The sequence below is a fragment of the Mastigoproctus giganteus genome, chromosome 1 (genome assembly GCF_048544385.1).
Source record: "Mastigoproctus giganteus isolate SK-2022 chromosome 1, ASM4854438v1, whole genome shotgun sequence".
NCBI classification, from domain to species: domain Eukaryota; kingdom Metazoa; phylum Arthropoda; class Arachnida; order Uropygi; family Thelyphonidae; genus Mastigoproctus; species Mastigoproctus giganteus.
Genome location: NC_143575.1, coordinates 77,233,969 through 77,258,298, shown reverse-complemented (window position 1 = coordinate 77,258,298; position 24,330 = coordinate 77,233,969). Strand labels below are relative to the sequence as shown.

General features: G+C 36.6%; 1 protein-coding gene across 2 annotated transcripts in view; it reads right to left on the bottom strand.

Annotated features, from left to right (window-relative positions):
• Positions 1-24,330, bottom strand: part of LOC150090904 (pentatricopeptide repeat-containing protein 2, mitochondrial-like) — a 126,043-nt gene that overhangs the window by 54,650 nt on the left and 47,063 nt on the right. For both annotated transcript variants that reach the window (XM_090380593.1, XM_090380594.1), the window contains exons 5-6: positions 11,155-11,334; positions 4,861-4,974 (exon numbers count right to left, since the gene is read on the bottom strand). In XM_090380593.1, coding sequence (XP_090236719.1) covers positions 4,861-4,974; positions 11,155-11,334 — 294 coding nt within the window. The remainder of the gene's footprint in view (positions 1-4,860; positions 4,975-11,154; positions 11,335-24,330) is intronic.

Sequence of the window (24,330 nt, the reverse complement as noted above, 5' to 3'; positions counted from 1 at the left end):
GACAGTAAACTTGATCTTACTGAATTTGCGATAATACCGACAGTTGGAATTCTGTGGATTATTATGGTGAAATGTGTTTACACTTTCATGAAATCTTCAATCATATAAAATTAATTTTCAGATCTTCTCTTCATTCCTATTTTTAAAGCTTTGTACCTCGTTACTCCGTTCTCACTTGCGCCTATCGTGTTACTTGCAATTTGTATGTGCCGTGTTCTTTGTTATTGATTGCTTATCTCTTTACTGTTTTAAATTTTAACCTCACCCACAAATGTCAGTGAACAGAAGTACATATTACAGTATGTATTAATTATTCCGATTATCACGTATATTCTTCCAATTTTCACGTATCATTTAATTTTTAATTGGTAAGTTAATAAAGGGTAAATTTGTGCTTAATATATCTTTACTTTTATAGCCTGTGGATTTCCTCCTATTTTCTCTAATTAGAATCGCTGTTTAATAGAATTAAAATTCAATTCACAAACGTGATTACAATGAACGGCGCTTACTACATATCGTATAGTGAATGGTACTTTACTATGGTGAGTTCGTCGTAATGTGATTTAATTGTAAAGTGGGGGGTACATTGTATTTTTACTATTTATGTGAAACTTCGGATAATTGGGGCAGCCGCTTAATCGGGCCAAAATGCACTAGTTCCGATGTGTCCCAAATAACTGGAATGGACTGTATTCTCACATCCCTTCAATTTAAGTCTATCCTATTCCTGTGAAAACACTCTCCAGGGCCAAACTTATTTACAAGACTCTCATCACACACTTCCTCTTTATCATGTCTAGGAAAAATTCCAAACACCTTCAAACTTAATCAAATTTGTGCCTTTTTTCCTCAACAATATCCTATACCAGTTTACTAAATCCTAAGATTGCTTATTCCTAATATCATTAGTACCAATGTGAACAATAATCTCATCTTTTGTATCCTTAAAAGATGGCAACTGTTCTACAATATCACCAAATTTTGCCCCAACAGACATGCTCTGGATTTATTCAATTTATTCTTATTTCATAAAATATTCCATTTCCTCAACAATAGCATCTTCAAGAATAACCTCTTCCTGTGGGACCAGTGCATCCTGCTCATGGTGATCCCACCACACCAGCAAAACATATGAAAAACTCTAATGGGCAATTGAGTACCTAATGAGTCTGCTTTATTTAATTCCTTCAAAAAAACACACCAAAATTTTCATTTAATTTCTTCACTCTCTCTGCACCTAGTACAGTCAGTCCTCGTATAACACGTTTACACTACACAAATTCGATCGTACATGATTTATAAATAGGGGAACGATATCGTATATAACACGAACCGAATTCGCTTATACACGATTCGCCTTTGTGTTGTCAAGAAATGGCAGTCGAATGCGGAATCACCCCAACTGAACGCAACACGATAGGAATGAAGAGAAGATTCTGAAAATGTATTTATGTTTTTTATATCAGTGAAGGGGAAACACATTTCACCATAATAAAGTAAAAACCCACACAATTCCAGCTATTGGTATTATCGCAAATGCCATTAGATCGAGTTTACCACCAGTTTATAACAGATTCCACTAGCAGAAATGCAGCTGGAAATTGTTTTTATTGTTTTATGGTAGTAAAACAATAAAATGCGTGCGCAGCTTTTTTTAAGTGTATCAAGCGTGCTTCCTCATTTTGTAATTGTGCTTTATTCCCTAAAAATGAGTGAAATACAGGCATACCTCGATTAACGAATAGGATGCGTTCCACGAAATTACTTCGTTAACCGAAACTTCGTTTTCAGAGGTAAAAATACTATGGCCAGAATAGGGATACGTTCCTACGTAAAGAAAATGAAAAGCTTTTTTTCGAACAAAGAAAAGTTTTATTAAATAAACAGTCAACTTACATACAAAGTGAAATCACATTTTAAAATATGAGGTTAAAGTTGATTGTTTATGCTTTTTTTCTCTTTCATTTAACAATTGCCTATACGGAGTTATTGCATTTAACACTGATCGCTTAACTATAACACTTCTTCCTAAATCAGGATCATTTTCACTAAAAAAATTTAAAACGTTTTCAATGTCATTTAAGCACCTTTTTAAATCTTTGGTTGTTAACACTTTTTCGGCAGGAACTTCTTTAACTTCGCCTTCATTATCTTTGTCTTCGTTGCTAACAAGGTTTTCTAAATCTTCCACTGAAAAACCATCATCTTCTGCATTCAATAAATTTCTAACATCCTCTTCATCGACATTTTCGAAACCTATTGATTGAGCCATCTGGATAACTTCATTTCTAATTTCTTGGATGTTATTTTCTTCTTCTAGTACAACTTCTGGCCATATTTTGCGCCAAACTCCATTTAAGCATTTCTTAGTGACTTCTTTCCAAGAACTATCAATGTTTTCAATTGCGTTTTTAATGGTGTAGTTTTTCCAAAAAGTTTTAGGCGCCTCCGTAGCCAGGTGGGAAGGAGCAGCAGTGCGTAGCACACGCTTCTTGATTAGACCGGGGTTCGAGCCCGTCACCACCAAATACGGAGGATGCGGAAAGGTCAGGGAATGACCACCGCATATCCCGGAGCAATATGGCCTTAGTTGCTAATGCTCCTAAAAAAAAAAACCAAATAACCAAATAACAACCAAAAAGTTTTAACTGTCATTTCCTCTTTATCCTCTAGTTCAGGTAAATTGCTTAAAATTCGACGCAGATAATAAGCTTTAAATGATGCTATTACTCCCTGATCCAATGGTTGAAGCAGGGAAGTTGTGTTTGCTGGAAGAAACACAACTTTGACAGGAATGCATGTGTCCAACGTGTTAAGATCGGTAGGATGTCCCGGAGCATTGTCTAACAACAAAAGAGCTTTTTCTTCAAAGTTGTTTTTTTTTGACAATACCGTTTTACTCCAGGACAAAAGTGGTTAACAAACCAATCAGTAAATAACTCCTTGGTAACCCACGCTTTTCTATTTGCTTTCCATATTACAGGTAAATTCATTTTTATGTTACCTTTTAACGCCCTCCGATTTTCTGAATGGTAAACTAATAACAATTTTAATTTATAATCGCCAGAGGCATTTGATCCAAAGAGTAACGTTAAACGGTCTTTGGCTGCTTTGAACCCAGCAGCTGATTTTTCTTCAATAGAAATGAAGCTTTTTGTTGGTAGCCGTTTCCAGAACAAACCGCTTTCGTCAACATTGAACACCAAATTTGGTGGAAAATTTTCACGTTCAATTATTTCCTTTAGTTTTTCTGGAAACTTATTTGCAGCTTCTCTTGTTAATTTTACACTATGAATCCTGGCCCGTTTTTTTAAATTTCTCGAACCAACCACGAGAAGCCCCAAAGGTTTCCGTAATTTCTTCAGTTTGTTTAGATTTCAGGTGATTAAACAAAAATAATGCTTTTTCTTGAATGACCATTTGACTTAAAGGCATATGATGTTGTGACATATCATCTATCCACAAACTTAACATTTTCTCCATTTTTTCTAAAATTGGATTCCTTAAGCGAGTTAATTTTGCCGCTGTAACATCTGTACAATTCTGAGCAGACTGTTTTATTTTTTCTGATTGACTTAGTATGGTTGTTAAAGTTGATTGCGCTAATCCTAAAGAATGTGCCACATCGGATTTTCTTTCGCCGCTTTCAACACGTCGTACGATATTTAGTTTAGTTTCCAAAGAAATTGCTTTTCTTTATGTTAAATGGGGCTTGAAATTGCGGACTTCGTTATATCGAGGCTTCGTTATCAGAGGTAACGTTAACCGAGGTATGCCTGTACTTAAAAGGTGTGAAAAGGAAGCGTCCTGGTGAAGACACTACAGATTCAGAGAGAAAAAGAAAAGCAATATCGATAAACAGAGGCAGACTGGGTCAAAAATTCTTACCCTGGAAAATCTGTAGTGCCCTCATACTATGGTTTATGGCCAAAATCACACCGGCCTCCGGCCCAACGGGGTTTCCCCGGTAAGGCTTATGGCCAGTCCGCCACTGTCAATAGAGAAAAAATATGAAATTGTGAAACACTTTGAGCGAAATGAAAGACCATGTGACACTGCACATGCTACAGGCCTAAATGAGGCAATGCCGAGAATTAGAAAGAATGCAGAGAAAATAAAAAATTTCATTGCAGGAACAACTCAAAGTGTAATAAAATCTATTAGATCAAGACACAAAGAGTTGGAAGGGATGGAACGGCTGTCATCTGTTTGGATAGAAAATCAAACAAAAAAACAAGTTTGCTTATGACAGAAGCAAAAGCATTAGCAATATTTTATTACGATTATTTATTGTGTTTGGTAATGTTTTAGCACTTAACCCTACTTTTCCCATAGGACCTGTTGTTTATATTGTATGATTTTGCATTGCACGAGGGTTTCTAGGAACACAACTATCGTGCTATACGAGGACTGACTGTACATATAAAGGCTTCTCTTGTCGGTGGAATTATGCATATAATGCATGCAATAAGGCTCTGATTCATTAGAGAACCACTTTGAAAGCCTTCCCCAGCCAAGGCATCCCAGTGCTCTGGGGCATAAGCTTTGCTGCCCTAGTCCAAAGTATAATTTCTCTTAAGCAATTAATTATTCTCTGGGCATATAATTAAAAAAATACACAATTCTCTGTAGATAAGATGCTCAAAAAGATTCCTTAATTAAAAATTACAATGTTTATTAAGCAAAAAAATTTCAATATTATCATAAAAAAAACCAGGCCTGAATTTATGAGTTGATGACTTAACTTAATATAAATGATAACTTAACAAAAATTTCTGAAAAATTAACAAAATTTCAAATAACCATAAGTCATTCTGTATTTTGTACACCATAAAATGATTTACAAAATATTCTTGCCTGATTAAGAGCTAAGGCTGCAACAAAAGCAATTCCTTTCCTCACTATGGTTGCTCCAACATCTCGTGCATTCTTTACTAGTTCAAATGCATATCTATAGGATTCAGGAGTGTTCTGAAACAGAATGGAATATGGTTAAAAAAAAAGTTCACTGGTGAGAAAAATCAGAAAAAACTTCCTATATTCAAGTAGTACATTTTATAGCTAATACTAGAGAAGTATATAAGCAGTCAGACTTATGGCAGATTAAATTTCTAGAAAATATCTTAAATCAAAATGATGCAACTGATTTTCCTACAGAAACAAAGCTATAATAAAAAAATTATGTTCCTAACAAAGGATCAAATATGCATCTTGACTGCTTATTGCAATCAAATGTGGAAGCTCAAAATACCATTTTTAAAACATGCAGTTTCCTTTGTATAATGTGAGATGAACACATAACATATTCAATCATATATAAAATATGTAATACTACTCATTATAAGTATTATAACTCCAGTATAACTTGATTTGAATATGAACAATTCAATTATCCCCCTTAACTCAGTCAAATTTGTGTTATTTAAATAGTAAACTATTTTTGGTAATAAAAAGGCAAATCAATGGCTTCAGTAATTCAAAGTTTCACACTCATTAGTCGGAGTACACGTCAAACTGTTATACAGGTGCCAAGCAACAAAACACTTTCAATAAAGGTCCAGTGACCTGATCCTGGTATATCGTATCACAGATAAAATCCTAGCAAGGCCTTTTGTTCTTGCTCCCCTTTCTTCTGATTTTGGACTATTACATTACTAATGCTAAAACTTCAACCCAACCATCCCTTTCTACATAGGCTCTTCTTTCTAACAGAGAGAGAGAGAGATGATATCCAGCTCAGGACCCTGTACTTTAATCCCTATGATGTCATCTGATTTGTTAGTAATGATGAGGTCAAGCATATTCTCACCCCCTAATACTTTCATTCCATCTGCATGTAAAGACTCTTCATATTCTTCACAATCTTCTTGTCTGCACATTACTCCCACTCTCATTATACCTTTGCCTCCAACTAACTCACTACACAGATCCTATGCCGGCAGACGTAACTTCAGACTCAGAAAAAGCTCTTTTTGCACCAAGGCTGATAAGAAGCATGACTCCACCACCGCTTCTATCTTCCCTAAAAACATCTTACATACCATAGTGGAACTCATCATCACCAATTTCCAGGTGGCACCAAATTTCCGTTAGTTCTATTATATCAGCATTAGTTGTCCTAACCAGTAGGTTAGGACAACTAACAACCAGTAGTTCAAATTCAGCAATTTTATTGATAACACTACTGTACACACAGTTGAAACCAAGTAATCATCTATAGTTTACTACCCTGAAAAACTGCACCCTGTGAAGTTATTTAGGTTTGCATCCCAAGCTTTATCTTCTCCCTCATTTGAAACATTGCTACAATCAGGATACCTTATTAATGACAGCTAATGTGGCAACAAACAAGAATTCTTGAAGTGAGTGCAAGCATTACTTTCACCAATATCATCAGACAAACAGAGATCTAATTTACCCACCCCCAACTATCAGTTTCCCTGAAGCCTTAGGGTATCCTTAATGATACTGGCAAAAATGCTTGCAAAACTTTTGTTCAAATGAATACCATCTCTACAAAACAGATTCCTTTTATCTACAAATGTGAACCATGCTGATAAAAATTTCACCCCTAGAGCCTTGAGTTAATCTACAAGGTTTTCATGCATATAATCTCTCCTGTCATGTCTAGGCAGAATTGCATCCACATATACATTCTGACCTAACTCGTAGCATTTTTTCAGCAAGCCCTATATTTATCCAACAGATGGTCAGGTGTGTGCATTTAACATCATTAGTTCCCACACGAATAATAACACGCTTTACCTCCCTTAAAATTTGATAATCTGTTGGTACCACATCAATTGTTGCACTTGGCAAACACAGACTCTGGTTCTGAACCACCTATCTTTATTACAAAAAATGCTACTCGCTTCCCTATTTTTTTTTGTGAAAACCCCAAGCACGAGAGGTATTAGAACCTATAATACTCAGTACAGTGCTTAGGTTGGAGGTTGAGAAGGCGAAAGAAGATATTTGTTAACATTAGACTTGAATTTCTGTAGACTAATTTTCAGGAAATACGTGTGAAGGAAGGTTGTTCCAGAAAAGCAGTTAAATGAATAAACGAGGCAGATGAAACGTTGGTTCTGTGAATATGAAGTTGGACAGTAAATGGATGTTGGCTGGTGACGGCAAGTGTTCGGGCTGTTTTGAAAGAGAGAGCGGAAATTAGAGAAGCCAATTCTGAAGAACAGTGCCCAAGGAAGTATCCGTAGAAAAGTCATGCAGCAGAAACAGTACATCTATGAGACAGCAAATGGAGAAACTCTGTTAGAGATGGGTCATTAATTAAGCTAACTGCCCTCTTCTGAATGGAATCTTGAAGCCTGAGAGAGGTTTTGGGGGGCACCGCCCCAGATGTGGGAACAATATTCCATGGTAGGGCGGATTTGCAATTTGTACGGAGTGAACAGCTGTTTGGAAGCAAAGTAACACTGAAAGCGAAAACCAAGTTTTTTAGATGCAGAGGAAGCAATATTTGTAATGTGCTTGTGCCAAGAGAGATTAGAAGACAAGTAATCCCTAAAAGAGATATATCATCTTGCCTAGAAATCGGAGTGTCACCAAAGATAAGCGTAGGAGTGGAAGAATCCTCTTTTGAAAGAGATAAGACAAGGGACTGAGTTTTAGAAGAATTGAAATCAACTAAGTTATCTTTGCCCAACCGGAGAATTACCAGAAGATTGGCATTTCAGGAATTAGTAGCTGATAGAGCAGGGAGAGGTTTCTCAAACTGAAAAGTGGAATGCAATGAGCTATCATCAGCAAAACTATGGATAGGATTTCCAGTCAATGGAAGAAGGTCATAAGAAGAAAAGAGTGGGGGAAAGAACTGAACCTTGGGGAGACATCAGCATTAGTGGAGAAGTTAGAAGACAGAGGGCGCCTCCGTAGCCAGGTGGGAAGGAGCAGCAGTGCGTAGCACACGCTTCTTGATTAGACGGGGGTTCGAGCCCGTCACCACCAAATACGGAGGATGTGGAAAAGGTCAAAGAATGATCACCACATATCCCGGAGCAATATGGCCTTAGTTGCTAATGCTCCAAAAAACAAACAAACAAACAAGAAGACAGGGCCATATACCATCACCCTCAGTTAGCAGTCAGAGAGAAAACTGGAAAACCAATTACAAAAAACAGTTTGCAAACCATAAGATGGAAGCTTGTTTAGACTTATGCCAAACACGATCGAAAGCTTTTGAGATGTCAAGAGCAACTGCTTGTGTTTCACCGAACTTTTCCATTGCATTTGTCCATAAATGGGTAACATAAGCCAGAATATCACCAGTGGATCGACACTAATGGAATCCATACTGGTGATTGTTGATCAGATGGAAGGTTTCTAGATAGTTTAAGAGTTGGCGTTTGATTTCTCCATTACTTTAGAAAGAGTAGAAGTACTTGCAATGGGACGATAATTTGATAGGAGGGATTTCTCACCCTTTTTGGGAACTGTCTGGATATGAGAAAATTTCCAAGCAGAAGAAAAAACACCTTTGGAATAAGAAACTGAAAAAAAAAAAAAAAAAAGGTGGCAAAGAACAGGAGTAAGTTCAGGAGCACAGGTTTTGAGAACAAGAGAAGAAATACCATGAAAGCCTGGAGCTTTCTTGGCTCCAGGTCCTGATGGACATCCTTTTGACAAAAGACCACATTGAATAGAGCGTGTTGGGAATGGTGGATGTTTTACCAAGATCATTAATACATGAGTTGGAAGAAAAATGGGATGCTACCAGGTCAGCTTTATCCTTTGCTGAAGTAACAATAGAACCATCTGGTTTTAACAGAGGTGGAAGCAGAGATGGGCAAAAGATGCGGCCAATAGCTGCATCAAGAGACCAGAATTCTCGGCTACCATTAGGCCAAGAAGCAAGTTTTCTACTCTTAGCCTGTTCAAAATCTAGTTTGTACTGATTAATAACTGCTCTAAAATTGTTGCGAGCTTTGGTGTAGACAGAAAATCAAACTGAAGAATTGGAAACAAGCCAATTACGATATGCAACATTCTTCTCTTGAACAGCCTTAGCACATTTATTGGAAAACCATGGTTTAGATAAAGGACGAGATTTTAAAGTGGAGTATGGAATAAAGGATTCCATTCCTACAAAAATAATTTCACTGACATGATCTGAGCAAACGTTGACACCAGAAGTTTTGAAACAGTAATCCGACAAAGGAAAAGAAATCTCGTAGATCATCCTATTTTGGGTTCTTGTAATGCCAAACAACATGAGGTTGAGAATAGTATGAGATAAAGGCTCCATTGGAGAAGAGACAATCACCAAGTTGTGATCTGAGGTGCCTAAAGGACCACTCACTTTGACCGTGTACTTAAAATGGTTGTTTGTAAGAAAAAGATCAAACGTGTTGACTGTATGGTTAGGATTGTCTGGTATTATGGTAGGTAAATGAGCAATCTGTGCAAGATCATTAGTAATAGCAAAAGCCTCAGCATCTCAATCAGCTGGGTCTGTGTGACTAGAAAACAGAAGCCAGCTGGAGTTGTGAACATTAAAATCACCAAGGAAAATCATCTCACTGTTAGGAAAGTTTGACTGGAGAAAGTCAAGTTGCAGAGAGAGAGCAAGTCAAAGAGTTCCAAGTGATTAGAATTAGGAGTTGGAAGAACAGTAGAGACAATAGATGAATTTGACAGAATGAGGTAGAGAGATTTTAAGCCAGAGAAGATCGAAAAGAGGAAATTCCAAATTACGAACCAAGTCTCTGACAGGGAATATCGGAACAAACATATGCACAAGCGCCACCTTTGAGGCAAAAGGAATCATATGAGTGAATAATTTGGGCAACTGAGATGAGCAGTAATTGAATCAACCGATAACTGAGATTCTGTCAGAAAAAGTACATGGGGTTGTGCCCTCTGTAAGTGGAAATGGACATCATTGAGAACTGAGACCACGTATATTTGTGAAATGAACTAGAAAGTGTTTGAATGATTTAGATCTTTTTGCAGATAAGTTTGCTCTATTAATTTGACAATTCATGGTGTATTCAATAGTAAGAAAAAGTGGGGGGGGGACGTGCTGTACGAAGTAATAAAATTTTTGGATATGGCATACACTTAGTAAGAATATACCCAGATCCTTGACATAACGTGGCCTCGACAATGCCCACCGCATACACACTACTCGGACTCCCTCCAGTCACTATCCAGGGTTCTGGATAGTGACTTGCTACCTCTACTCCAGGCAGATTAGAGGTAGCAAGATTATACAATATCTGAACCAGAACCCTCCTAGAGAGTTATCAATAGGCTCGGTCCGGTGTACTAACTAGCGGCCCTGAAAAGAGTCTCCCAATAAAACTAGATCACCATAAACCACAGCAATCTGCACTTGACTATTCTTTTCTGAAACCCAAATTGGGAGTGCATCACTTGACAGGTCATGAGATACTTGGATCTATGAGAAGCTGCCAGTTACATTTGTTTCTAGGGCAAGTGCTCATTTCTTCCATGACTCAAATTCTTGTAATGTACTCTTCTAATTTGAGATCAGTACACTGCTTACATTGGTTGCGCTAGGTCTGTATACCAGACCAGTCTTAGGATACATGCCACAGGCTATAAAAACAACAAAGTCACAACTCACACTTGAAATGATCGTAGGAATTTCTGTTCGTGTCTCAATATCCTTGGACTTTGTACTGTAAGTGGATCTTGTAGCAACCATTATTTAAGTAAAATTTTAACTTTAGAAAGTTTATGAAATTTAAAATTTCGATTACGATTACAAATTTAAAATTAAATGAAACCAAGGTCAGCTTTCTCATTAGTTGCAAGTTAAACTTGTTTTAATTGTTAAAGTATTTTATCTAAGGTAAAAGAAATGAATACAGACATTCTATGGATGAAATAACTGCTCATTTCTTCTTTGATTTGTTGGACAATTAGCATTTTGGACAACCCATGTTCAAATAACTGACATTCCATTGCATTTGAAATGTGGTGCAAGCATATCAGTCTCCTTTCAGTGAAACTTCAATTACAGCAGCACCAGTATATAAATTTTTTCGCAACTCCTTCAATATTTTAGGTAATCAAAAGGGGTCTCACCCATGATTTTCATTTCATGAAAATACAAAAGTGTAGTAAAATTTAGTTTTGCAAAGAATTAAAAAAAAATACTCTTACCAATTTATAACAAGCTGCCATAGCAAGTACCACACAGTCTCTTGGATACCTTGTACCATGCAGTTGTTTGTTTCGAAGCTGGTCATACACATCTAAAGTATCTTGATAGAGACCATTTCTAAACAACAAGTCCATCGCAAGAAGGTATGATGAAATTTGATCAAAAAACCCATCTAAATCCTTCAAAATAAAATAAAAAGATTTATTATATTGAAAATATTCTGATCACTTATGTATCAATAATGTTGCAGCTCTATATTTCTGCAGAGTGCAGAAAAAATGTTTTTTTTTTTTTGATTTTTTTAAAATTTTGATAGTACAATTCATCTTCATTTGAACATACTTATCACCAATTTATTGCTAGCACTCTGTTGTACAAGGATCAGGCCTCACTTATGGAAATTAACAGATGAAAAATAAGAGTTCAAGAACTCTTCATGAATATTATATGTAGTTTGTAATCAATGAATGAGGTAGAAGGACATTGGTTTTGAAATGGTTGAAAAGTAAACACTGCATAACAGAAGTCCATTACAAGGAGTATGTTCTATAACAAGCTCTGCTTTACTAACATGCATCACTTTATTAAAGTTAAACACAAATTCTATGATTATAAAGAGTGAAATAAGTAAATGTGAAACTTTTCACTGCAAAGATACAGAACAGTTTTCCTGTTAAAAAAGTGCACCCACATCAAGTAGTTTGGAAATTAAATAATTTGTTTCTAACACTACCTATACTATACAACACAAAAACAATTAGAAAGTTGATAATATAATAAGAAACCCAAGATAACAAGGTGATGCAATGTATTCTACAAATTCAATAAAGTGAATTTATATTGTTCATAAAGAGTACAGTGTTTCATTCTTCATTTTTAATTAATCAAAATACAAGGAGGACGCCATTACATAACTAGACTGCATATACAGTTCAAAAATTCAAAACCAGTTCCCACTTGCAGTAACTGTGGGCATGGCAATTAACCTTCTGCCCTCTTATAGTTCTGTCTCAAAGCATGTATCAATAGGCTGACACATGCTTTGAGAAACCCAAAATTGGGTTGTTTTTTTTTCGTAGTGAATGAAAAAAGTATAAAGCTTATACTTTTTTGTAGTGAATGAATACCATTACAATACTAGATGTAAAATTAAGTAACATATAAACATCAAATTTTTAATGAAATTTAAATTATTAAAAAAAAAAACAAAATCACCTCAAATAGTTTGTTTAGTTCCTTCCTGAATTTCTTAACTAACCACTCCCACAACAAGAGTTGAAAGTTTGTTCCAACAATCAATCACCAGATGGGTGAAAGCAAACTTCCCAATATCTATTGTACAGCCATCCTTCCTCATTCAGATTTTATGTCCCCACAAGTCACAGTCTGAGCATGAGAAAGAATGCCAACAGAGCTTACTTAATCCATTCAAAACTTTAAACACCAAAAATTCACCTGGTTGGTGCAAAGTCTCTAGACTCTGCAATTTGCAGAACTAAAGCAAAGTAGGAACATCCCCTTTGTTTCACTCACCAATCTTGCTGCTTTTCTCTGCACCTGTTACAGCAGCTTGACATCACTCATAAAATGAGGCCTCCATACCTGTATACAGTACTCAAGATGTAGCCTGATCAATGTCTCATACAAATGAATAACACCTCCTTATCACTGGTAGTAAAATTCTTGTATATTATTGACAAAACTAGGATTGACCTGGAGATCAGCACTTAAGGAGGTAGTTGTGGACATTTGAGAAGTTGCAGTTATTTGTTTAGGAAAAAATTTCTCAAACTGGAAGGTGGAATGCATGATGCTCTCATCAGTAAAACTATGCATAGGATTTCCAATCAGTGAAAGATCATTAATATGCAAGAAACAAAGAGGGAGAAAGAACAGAACACAAGTATTATACAAAACATATATAAAACTTTGTGAAACCCCATCAACTGAGAGTCGTGTAATTACATGTGGATGGATACACAAAGAATTAATAATAATTACTGGATTTCTATTGATCTCATTTTAATGAAATTTGGGATGGCTTGACAAATCTTTCTAAATGGGCCAATATATATTTTATGAAAATTTGTGGGCATTAAATAATGCCCACACTTTGTAACCTATGATTTCCTAAGTAGATTTTGCATTTATAATTGCTTTATATAACTTTTTGTGTGTCAAATATATCTGTGAGAATTAAGTGCATATGTGCAACAGAAACCGTACAACTTGATATAAAGTGCCTCTTCATGCCGCAGTTTCGGGTATATCACAGGTATGATCATGTCCCCCAAAATAAATGATGAAAAAAAGTAGTGTGTTCAAAGAACTAGCAAGTTCATATTGGCAACTGGAAAAAATGAATACTATATATACTTCTGTCTACTGTAAATCCTACTACCCTACTTCCAAGAGGGGAAATTAACTAAAAACTGGCTGTAATTTCGCTGTGATTTCAGTTGCAGAGTAATTTTTGTAAGCTAATGGGCTTGTCGGAGACTAATTACTGTAAGAGACACCCAGTTTCTCCCCTCGTTGTTGTTGTTGTTTGTTTGTTATTTGGTTTTTAGGAGCATTAGCAACTAAGGCCATATTGCTACGGGATATGCGGTGGTCATTCCCTGACCTTTCTGCATCCTCCGTATTTGGTGGTGATGGGCTTGAACCCCGGTCTAATCAAGAAGCGTGTGCTATGCACTGCTGCTCCTTCCCACCTGACTACGGAGGCGCCCATTCTCCCCTCAACTAGAGATGCAATAAAAGAGTATATCAGTGGAATGCTAATTACAAACAGCTACCTCTGGAGGAAAATATGGCTACTGTTTGTCGAGTGTATTACATTAGTTACAAAGTAAATTTTTGTAAACAACAGTGCACGGCATCCTTTCTTTGACTATAAGTTACACTTAGGGTTGCAAAAACTGCTAATGGCTAAACTAGACAAAAGTATACATGAACCGACAAGTTATTTATGGAGAAATCATGTGACTTTCTCAAACACAGTAAATTCTGAGGCATCAGAAATAAATACACAGCAAAATTAGTAAATCAGAAGGACCTGAAGTAATGACAGCCAAAAGAAAAAAAAATTATACAGTTGAAGAAAAGTTATAAAGATTATCGAAAGAGCTAAGAGTTGCAAAACAAAACACAGTATATTCTGCAAGTTTGGAATACTAGAAGGAACAATCCACAGCTGGATGAAAAAGGAAGAAAAATTGCATTTATTTGTAGACTCTGTAGATGAAAGCACATCCAAAGAAAGAAAACTAGACTCTGTGACCGATGCTTATACAAGTGGTTTCTACAGAAGCATAGTGGAGGAGTACCGATAAATGGGGTGATCCGTCTCATCTTCTAGTTATCTGGAAACAATTGATTCAAAATTTCTGAGACAGTTTCATGCCAAGTCTTCATTTCAGTCCACATGCACAGTCGACTGAACTTGCTCCACTTTCATTTTATCCATTATTATTCTATAAGGTAAGACACATGGATCTAAATTCGCTTTTTCATTTACAAAATTTCTCCATGCATGGCCCAGTGTACTTCCTTCTCTTCCTATTTACTTCTTTCCTCTTAGTAGTCAAATAATCAGACCACCATGGCACAGTCTTAACTTTCTTCTTTCCCCTTCTCATGGAGACACCCAGCAAGCCTCAAGCAGAACCTTTTCCTATGAAATCTGCCCTCAGTGCTGCCAGGCTCTGACTCCATCTGTTTTTATTTTCTTCGGTTAATTTTAATCTTATATAACTTTTAAATCTTTCCCAGTTCGCAGAACTCCCAACAAACCTAACTGCATCTCTATTTTCTTCCCTTCTTTTGAAGCTATCCAATTCAAACAGAATCACTCTATGATCACTTCTGGTCCAATTTTCTTTTACAACCTATTTCTTGATTTAACAATGATGCTGTACACACTGTGACATCTATATTGGACTCACAAAGTGATCATGATGCAAAGGTGCTTAACTGTCCCCTTTTGTTAATGTAAATAACCTATTTGCATCAAAGCATTCTTCATAGCGAATGCCTCTATTATCAGACTGGGCCTCCCCATAATATCGAATTGGCATTTGTATCTATTCCCAATATTATTCTCTTTCCTGCCAACTCCAAACATATCTTATTTATATACTGCAGATAGGTCTGCAGATCATCCCTGAACTGGGCATAGATATTCACAATATAATAACTTCAATTCTTTCCTATTAATTCAACACACACACCACCGTATGAAAAACACAGTCCCATCAACTGTGTAAGTCAAATTCCTATTACAGACTACAATCGCAGACTGACAACCCTGGTCACTCTGCACAACCTTATAATCAAACAGATAACCTTTCACTTTACCCTCCACGGTGTACGGCTCCTGCACTATAATACAATCACATTCTTCTCTCTTCGAAACTTCTGCTAACTGCAGAGCCACTTAACAGGGGTGCTAACCATTAATTTGGATAATTTTCAACTTTTCTTCATTCTGTAAATTACCATTATCCATAATCTACCTTGTTTTTCAACTGATTTATATAACTATTATATGAAGGACAATCATGATTACTTACTGAATGGTCGGCACTCCTATCCACTTCTTACAATTTATACATGTCAGTCTCTCACTTATTAAAGGACATTCTTTACACACATGTCCCTCATTAGCACAGTGCCTGCACACCACTTTGGATCTGATATTCATTTTGCAACATGTCCATAGGCTAGACATCTGAAGCACTTGACAGTCATCACAATATCTCTAATCTTATAAGACATCCAGTGCAGGTAAATTCTTTTCCCTATTCATCAAAAACCTCTTAACTTTTGCTGGAACCTCTATTATTCAGTTTTTAATCTCTTTATTCACCACCTCTGCTTATCCTTATCACCAGATCTTCCTCAAATTGACTTTTTGCAATTCCCATCTCACTAATATTTCTATCATAAATTCATCCTTATCAATAGTAGAATCCACATCATATATAATCATTTTAACACCAGTTTTCTTTGGTATCTCCACCTTCATTCCCCTATGTTCTATGACTCTACACTCAGTAACTTTCTTAATGTCCTTTATTCACCTAATGGCCTATCTTCACCTAATGTCTCTGTGATAGCATACAGTCTCCATAAAATGGGCCTGACATAGTATTAATGTGTTTGCGTGTGTATTGGTGTATGTACTGCAGTATGTGTTATTTATGCCAGACCACTTTGTCACCAGGGAGCAGCTATCTCCTGGTGCTCGTTCAGTGACACGTGGAGCCAGGCCTTAGTCCAGTAAATTGTGCATAAGCACAATATCTCACATCCACTGTGGTGTGCCATACCAGTGGATGGCACACCACACTATTTTGTACTCAGGGTGCCCAATCCTGAGTACCAGCAAAAAAAAAATAAAATAAAATAAAAATAATAAATAAATAAAATAAAGAAAAGTAAATACAGCCACTCCCCGACTTACGTAAGGGTTGTGTTCTGTGGAACTCTACGTAAGTCGGAATTTTCCTAAATGCTTATGCAGCACTAAAAACTATGCGCGCTTAATTTGATTAAAGCAAAAAAGATATGTTCAACGAACATGTAAATAGAATTATTTATTCAATTTTTTTTAATCTCATGCGCAGAAAAATTACAAAAGTGTACAAAACTACAAAAATTTCAAAATTATAATAAGAGAGAGGAGACAGGCATAACATCAGCAAGTTATACCTTTCGAGCACCATTGCCAGAATTAAGTTTCCAGCTGATAAAGCACTCTGCTGCGGAAGTTGAGGACTGTGGAGATTTAGAAGTTTTTTCCAACACATCAAAAAATTGGCACTGGCGACTTCACTGCATACTTTAATGTTTTGGAAACCAACGTGATGATTGAACCTATTAAACCACCCACTGCTTGCCACGAACTTGGCTTGGGGTTTGCTATACTTATCCTTAATATCTTCATAAATACTTCCTGCTTTTGCTTGAATGGCCATTGGACTGAAGTGCACTTGTTTCTGAATCTGATTTTCCATCCATATTATTAATAGCTTTTCCATCTTCGATATAACAGCTGAATGCTGTTTTGTGATCACTGATGATCTTAAATGCGCTGATCCTTTAACATGTTATTTTATATGTGCACTGTCCCTTAAAATAGTATTCACTGTTGAAGCAGCAAGACCTAATTCCGTGCAACAGATGACAAACTTTGTACTGCTTCTTACTTCTTAATAAATCATGTTCATTTCTAAATCAATTTTGTTTCGTTTCCTAGCACTGCCAGCACTTGCACTTTCCATTGGTCCCTTTCCCTTCACCATTGTAATAAGTAAATAGGAATGAAGAGAAGATTCTGAAAATTTATTTGTTTTTTTATATGAGTGAAGATTTCAGGGAACTCATTTCACTATAATAACGTAAAAACCACACAATTCCAGTTATTGGCATTATCACAAAAGCAATATGATCGAGTTTATTACCCGTTTATAATAGATTGCACTAACAGAAAAGCCCAATAAACCAGAAAGTGCAAATTGTTTTTATTGTTTTATGGTTGTGACCTCCAGAAATGTGTTTTAGAAAAATATCACAAAGGCATTCAAAATTGATTCTTATAATGGAACATATGATGACAATGAAAGTGTAGTGCAATTTCCATTACAAAAATGACCTTTTAGAGAGATAAATGGATTAGTTAAATAGCAAAAATTTCAACTTCAGAGGTCTTGGAACAAATTACCAAAAAAAGAAAAAGGCAAAAAAAAAAAAAAAAAAACATGGGTTACTGGGTTCAACATTACAATATTTTCATAATACCTCCATTTATTCCTATGGGATGCAAAATACTTTCCACGATTTTTTTTTAAGTTTGCACCAGCCAGCAGAAACTTACGTAAAGTTGAATGTTACGTAAACTGGGGAATGCCTGTAAATAAAATAAAAAAAAATCCCAAACTCAGGAATGGGGGGGGGGGGAGAAATCCCATAACTCAGGAAGAAAGAAGAAAAAATTCCAAAACTCATGGTAAAAAAAAAAAACAAAAAAAAAAGTAAAAAACAAAATAATAAAATAAATAAATAAAATAATAAGAGAAGTTTACCTCAATATAGTACATAGAACACTTCCATATGATACTCTCCAGAAATTAAAACGGAAAAATCGAAAAACTTACATTAGAGTAACAAATAGTTTAAAAAATAATTAAAAATCAATTTAACAAAATAAAACTCGATTTAACACAATTAAAAATCAATTTAAAGCAATTAAAAATAAGAAAATCAATTAAAAGAATTTAACGAAAAAAATTGCATTTGAGTTTTATTGTGTTATATTGATTTTTAATTATTTTTTAAACTATTTGTTACTCTAATGTAAATTTTTCCGGTTTAATTTCTGGTTCGATTTTTCCGGTTTAATTTCTGGAGAGTATCATACGGAAGTGTTCTACATACTATATTAAGGTAAACTTCTCTTATTACTTTACAAATATTGATATCAACGAAGAATGTATTGAGCATTACAGCTCTGGTTCATACTATCTAATAAAATAAATAAATAAAATTAATAGACAAAATTCCAAACAGCGGGGGGGAAAAGAGTCACGAGTATAGTCATCACTGATCATTTTGCATTAATTGCATTCTCTTATTAAATACAATAAAACAAAAGCACTGGAAAGCACCAAATTTAATACTGTCAGATACAAAATACTTAGATCATTATTATCATGCATTACAACTGTTTGAAATAATTGCAGTCTTTCTTCATCATACAGGGTACATTCAAATAATACATTTTCCCAGTCTTCGCAAGCTCCACAAATACGCTCCACTAAACCTAATTGAAATAGTTTAGCTTTTAAAGACTCATGACCTGTTAATATAAATGACGTTTTCATTGTTGGATAGAACCACATTGTTTTTCAATAAAAAGTATTGAACATCTGGTAAAAAGTACCTAGTCACAGATCCAGTTATAGTACCATTCCACCTTCATTGCCATATATTATACAATTAATTTAAAACCCTTTTCTTTTCAATTTTAGTATTATTAATTACATTAGAAGTTATTAGAACAGGAGCAGGGTATGTCTGCCAGGAGCAAAAATTGATGACACTGTAGAGCAGATATTATCTTTTAAGGGCACAAAAGGTGAAATTGTTGTACACGTTGGAGTCTAATGTCATCAAGAGTAAGAGATCTGCAGATTTACTCAACAAGTACAGGTCAATATTTAAAAAAAGTCACGAGTTAGGGTTGAATGTGAAAGTGTCTGCAATTCTGCCCAGACACGAGAGGAAGGAGTATTAGAGCCTTGTCTATCAATTCAGCCCTGGAGAGATTGTGCAAGGCTCATGATGCAGAATTTCTTTCAGCGTGGTCTGTGCTTGTTGACAGGAGAGACTGCTTCTAGAGGGATGGGATACACTTAAAACAGAAAGAGTGCAAGAATATTTGCTGATACTATCGAGGCAGTGTTAGGTGATTTGGAAAACTGCTAGCTTGGGGGAGAAACACAGACTAAAAGGTTAACAGTGGCTACAGGCAGAGGCAAAAGTGATTCTTGCGCTGATTCTATTAGAATAAGCAGCAGCCTGGAAATTTGTGCTGGAGATTTCCAGGACTGCTGGGAGTCATAGTGGAACAAGTAAATACATGGGCTGTGTTAGGGTTGCTGTTGTTTGATTTTTAGGAGCATTAGCAACTAAGGCCATATTGCTCCGGGAATATGCGGTGGTCATTCCCGGACCTTTCCGCATCCTCCGTATTTGGTGGTGACGGGCTCGAACCCCGGTCTAATCAAGAAGCATGTGCTACGCACTGTTGCTCCTTCCCACCTGGCTACGGAGGCGCCAAAGTGTTAGAGTAATTAAGAGTAGAAACAGGTGCATCTATTTTTTTTTGGCTGATGCTGCATAAGCTTGCTTTCTTGGATCATATGCCAATGCTAATCAAAGAGAGATATTGTTGGGATATCAGATGTCATGTCACACAGATATAAGCAGTGCAGAATTGGAATTTGGGGAGTACAATGTGAACACAAAGGATAGACAGGACAGGAAGGGAGGAGGGGTTATGCTGTCAGTTAAGAAACACAAAATCTAAAGAAGCGCCTCCAACTGACGTTGGTGGACAATGCAATGTTGAGAACTGGATGCAAAAAATAATTTTGATATCATATGCTTGGATTTCAGGAAAGCTTGACAAATGTTATTAGTGGAGTTCCTCAGTGTTCGGTGCTGGGCCCATTGTTGTTTTGTGTATTCGTCAATGATGTTGATGAACGTATATCAGGCTTAATGTCCAAGTTTGCAAAGGTTGGCAGGGTCGTTAACAACAGTAAAGATAGTATGCTAGTTCAAATGGATCTAGATTGAAAAGTGGCAACTAAAGTTTAACACTGACAAATGCAAAGTACCGCATATGGGTAGCAATAATCTAAGAGAAACGTACAAACTGTGTTGTTACTACACTCAGGGAAGTGGAAAGTGAAAAAGACCTGGGGGTTATTGTGCAGTCAGATATAAAGTTTGCATGTTGCCAGGGCAGGTCATGGAGTCTTGTCTTGTCAATGATATATAGGAATTTTGCTAGCAGCGACAGGGAGGTGATTATCCCGTTATAAAAGGAAATGGTCAGGCCACACCTAGAGAACTGTGTACAGGTCTGGAGGCCTCATTTTAGGAAGGATGTACAGTTGCTAGAACGAGTACAAAGAAGGGCAACAAGATTAGTTAGGGGAACAAAGGGGTACTCTTACCAAAAAAGGCTTAAAGTTCTGCAAATTAAAGCCTGGAGAGTAGGCACATGTGAGGTGATCTGATTGAGGCGAATAAGGCCTTGAATGAGTTGAGCAAGCTGAATGCTGATGGGACTCTTCCTCTTGCTCAGATTAAGAACCTGAGGGGGCATAGATTCAAATTGAAGAAAGACAGTTGTAGAATAGATGTGCGGAAATTTGCCTTTAGCCAGCGGGTAGTTGATTGGTGGAACAGACTTCCATCTTTTGTTGTAGAAGTTGATAGCCTAAATAAATTTAAGGCTGAGCTGGACAGGCATTTGGAACGAATGGAGAGATGAAATGGGATGGTGTTTTTTTTGACTGATGCTGCATAAGCTTGCTTTCTTGCACTGTATGCATTTCTACTAATGCTAATGCTAAATCCTTTGTATGCTATTTGCAAATCAAGGGGTAAAACCCCAGCTATCACCTGTAAGGTGTTTGTTGAAACTGTCCTACATACTTTATATATAGCCAATAGCATTATTAGCTGTATTGAATGTAATTTATTTTTTATTATTATATTTGTTATCCTCCTATAATAAATCCCAGTACCGTATGACACTATTGGCAAGAGGACGGCCTTATCATATAAATTAAGTCTTTTTATTTAGACCCCATTCTGACGTAGTGACTCGAATTCAAGCAGAAGTGAATGCTCTAATCTTGTTGGCTAGTTCCATAAATGTTAATTTGTCATCAAGTAACAAACCTAAGTACTTATAAGTTCTAACATATCCTATCTGTTTATTATAAATATGCACCATTGTAGGACATCAATAATCAAAAGAGCCTTTAAAACCCACCATCTTTGTTTTATTGATAGATATACTTAACTTATTTTGTGAAGCCCAAGCTCAAGGGGTAAAACCCCAGCTATCACCTGTAAGGTGTTTGTTGAAACTGTCCTACATACTTTATTAATACTACATTAAATCATCCAATAATTTCTGCATTCTATTTTCCAACATCAACATAGAAGAACCTGGAACACACATCGCTAAATCATCAGCATACGCTATTGTATGGCAGTGTTGAAGACCCAGAGAGAGCCACTGATCCAGCACTATATTCTGACATATATGTCCTAATACTGAACCGTGGGGATACCCACGAAATATTAGAGCAGTGGCAGGGGCGGGGCGATTTGGAGTGAATTGCACCCTGGTGCTGAACATTTAGGGGCACAAAAGCTAAAGGCCATTAAATTATACACTGAATGATCACTTAATTATGACCACCCCTAGGAAAATTGACTGACCCACTGACCATGTGAATTACGAGTGCACACCGTTAGTCGACATATGTAGCATAACGTGTCAGTGGTTCAGTAGGTAGTAAAATTCTGAGCTTGATGGGTAAAAGGAAGGATTTATCAGACTTTGATAAAGGACAGATTGTGGATCTCAATGAGCTAGTGCTGCGATTTCCCCAACAACTGAACTGGTGGGGTGTTCGAGAGCTGCCGTAGTTAAAGTGTACCAGGACTGCCATCAAAATGGTGAAACAATGGCCCGATGACAAAACTGCAAAGGTCAGTGAAAGGTTGATGTTAGAGGTGAGTGCCGGATCCGACGACTCATGCAGGTGAACAGGTGCAGCACTGTTGAAGAGTTGACTACCCAAAACAACATGGGCCAACCTGGAAAAATATCTGCCATGACCATGCATCGCACGCTCGCCCGTATGGGCTATACCAGCAAGACGACCCCTAAGAATCCTCTCCTAACCAAGGTTTATCGGCATAAAAGACTCGCCTGGTGCAAAGAGCATGGAAGTTGGACATTAGAAGACTGGAAGAAGGTGTGCTGGTCAGATGAGTCACATTATTTAGTCCACATAGTGGATGGTTGTGTACGGATTTGGTGCCAACAACACAAGGCTCTTGATCCATCATGAATGGCATCAAAAGGTGGAGGTGGCTGTACGGTGTGAGGCATGTTTCACTGGCAGGAACTTGGACCCCTGGTGCATGTGAAACAACGTATCAGTGGTTGCTACGTTACACTTTTCCTGAATGGTGATGGTGTCTTCCAAAATGACAATGACAATGCGCCAAGCCATCAGGCACTTGTTGTGCAGGAATGGTTTGAGGAACACAGTTCTGACTTCTAGCATATCAATTGGCCTCCGAACTCCCTTCAATATCAATCCCATAGAGCACTTATGAGACACTATGGAAAGGCATATCGGGCATCTGGATACACCAATCACTTCCATACCTGCACACTGCTGACTGCATTACGCAGCATGGTTGGCCATACCTGCACTGCTGACTGCATTACGCAGCTTGGTTGGCCATACCTCCTGAACGCTTCCGACATCTTGTTGAATCAATGCCATGTCAGATAGCTGCTGTACTAAGGGAAAAAGGAGGACCTACGAAGTATTAGGTAGGTGGTCATACTTCAGTCATCACTCAGTGTATAATTCTTATATTACAAATCAACAAAAAAATATAAAAAACTTTTTTTTAAAATTAATAATAAGTGACTTAAAATAATAATTGTTAATTATTATTTTAAGGCACTTAAATAATGGAGCGGAAAATTAAAATTACTTTTTTTTTTTTTTTTGTTAAATATTATTTATTTAAATAACAATTTGTTGTATCATTCTCTTCAGAGGGCTGACAGAAAAAATAAGCTTTCCGGCGCAGCTTACCAAAAAAGAAAATAAGAAAAAGAGGAGAGTATCTTTGCCGGACTAATGTAAAGACATAGGTCCATAAAACATGTACTATATAATATTGGTGTAAATACACCATAGTTTACCCATAAGTTTAACTACCTGTAGTAGTGTAAAGGCGTTGTTTGATTTTATCTCATATTGTGGCTACCTTCACAACGAGATACCAGGTATTGCACTACTTTGAATAAACAATGCTTCTCTAATAGAGGAGACACCCACCAATGAGTGAGCCAACAAGCTCCGAAACATGTCTGGGTGGTGGTGTACACTGAGAATAAATAACAGTAGTCTCCTCTGTTAGAGAAGCATTGTTTACTCAAAGTAGTGCAATACCTGGTATCTCGTTGTAGGTAGCCACAATATGAGATAAAATCAAATGATGCCTTTACACTACTATATGTAGTTAAACTTATAAGTAAACTATGGTGTATTTACACCAATATTATATAGTTAATTTCAATCCATAATATATTATGCCTTGTGCATTATTCCTCAAAATAAGACATACATACGAATTGAACTCGTCTTCATTTATTTTTCAGTGACTGACGACAAAGTTGATGTAAAAGGCCTAAAGGGCAGTGCACAATTTCTCACACCCAGGTGCCAAACACCCTTGCACACCCCTGAGCAGTGGTCTCCAAAGTGGGGTGCGTGAGATAATCTGCAATAAATCAATATTTATTAATTATGAAAACTTTAGTTTTTCAAAAC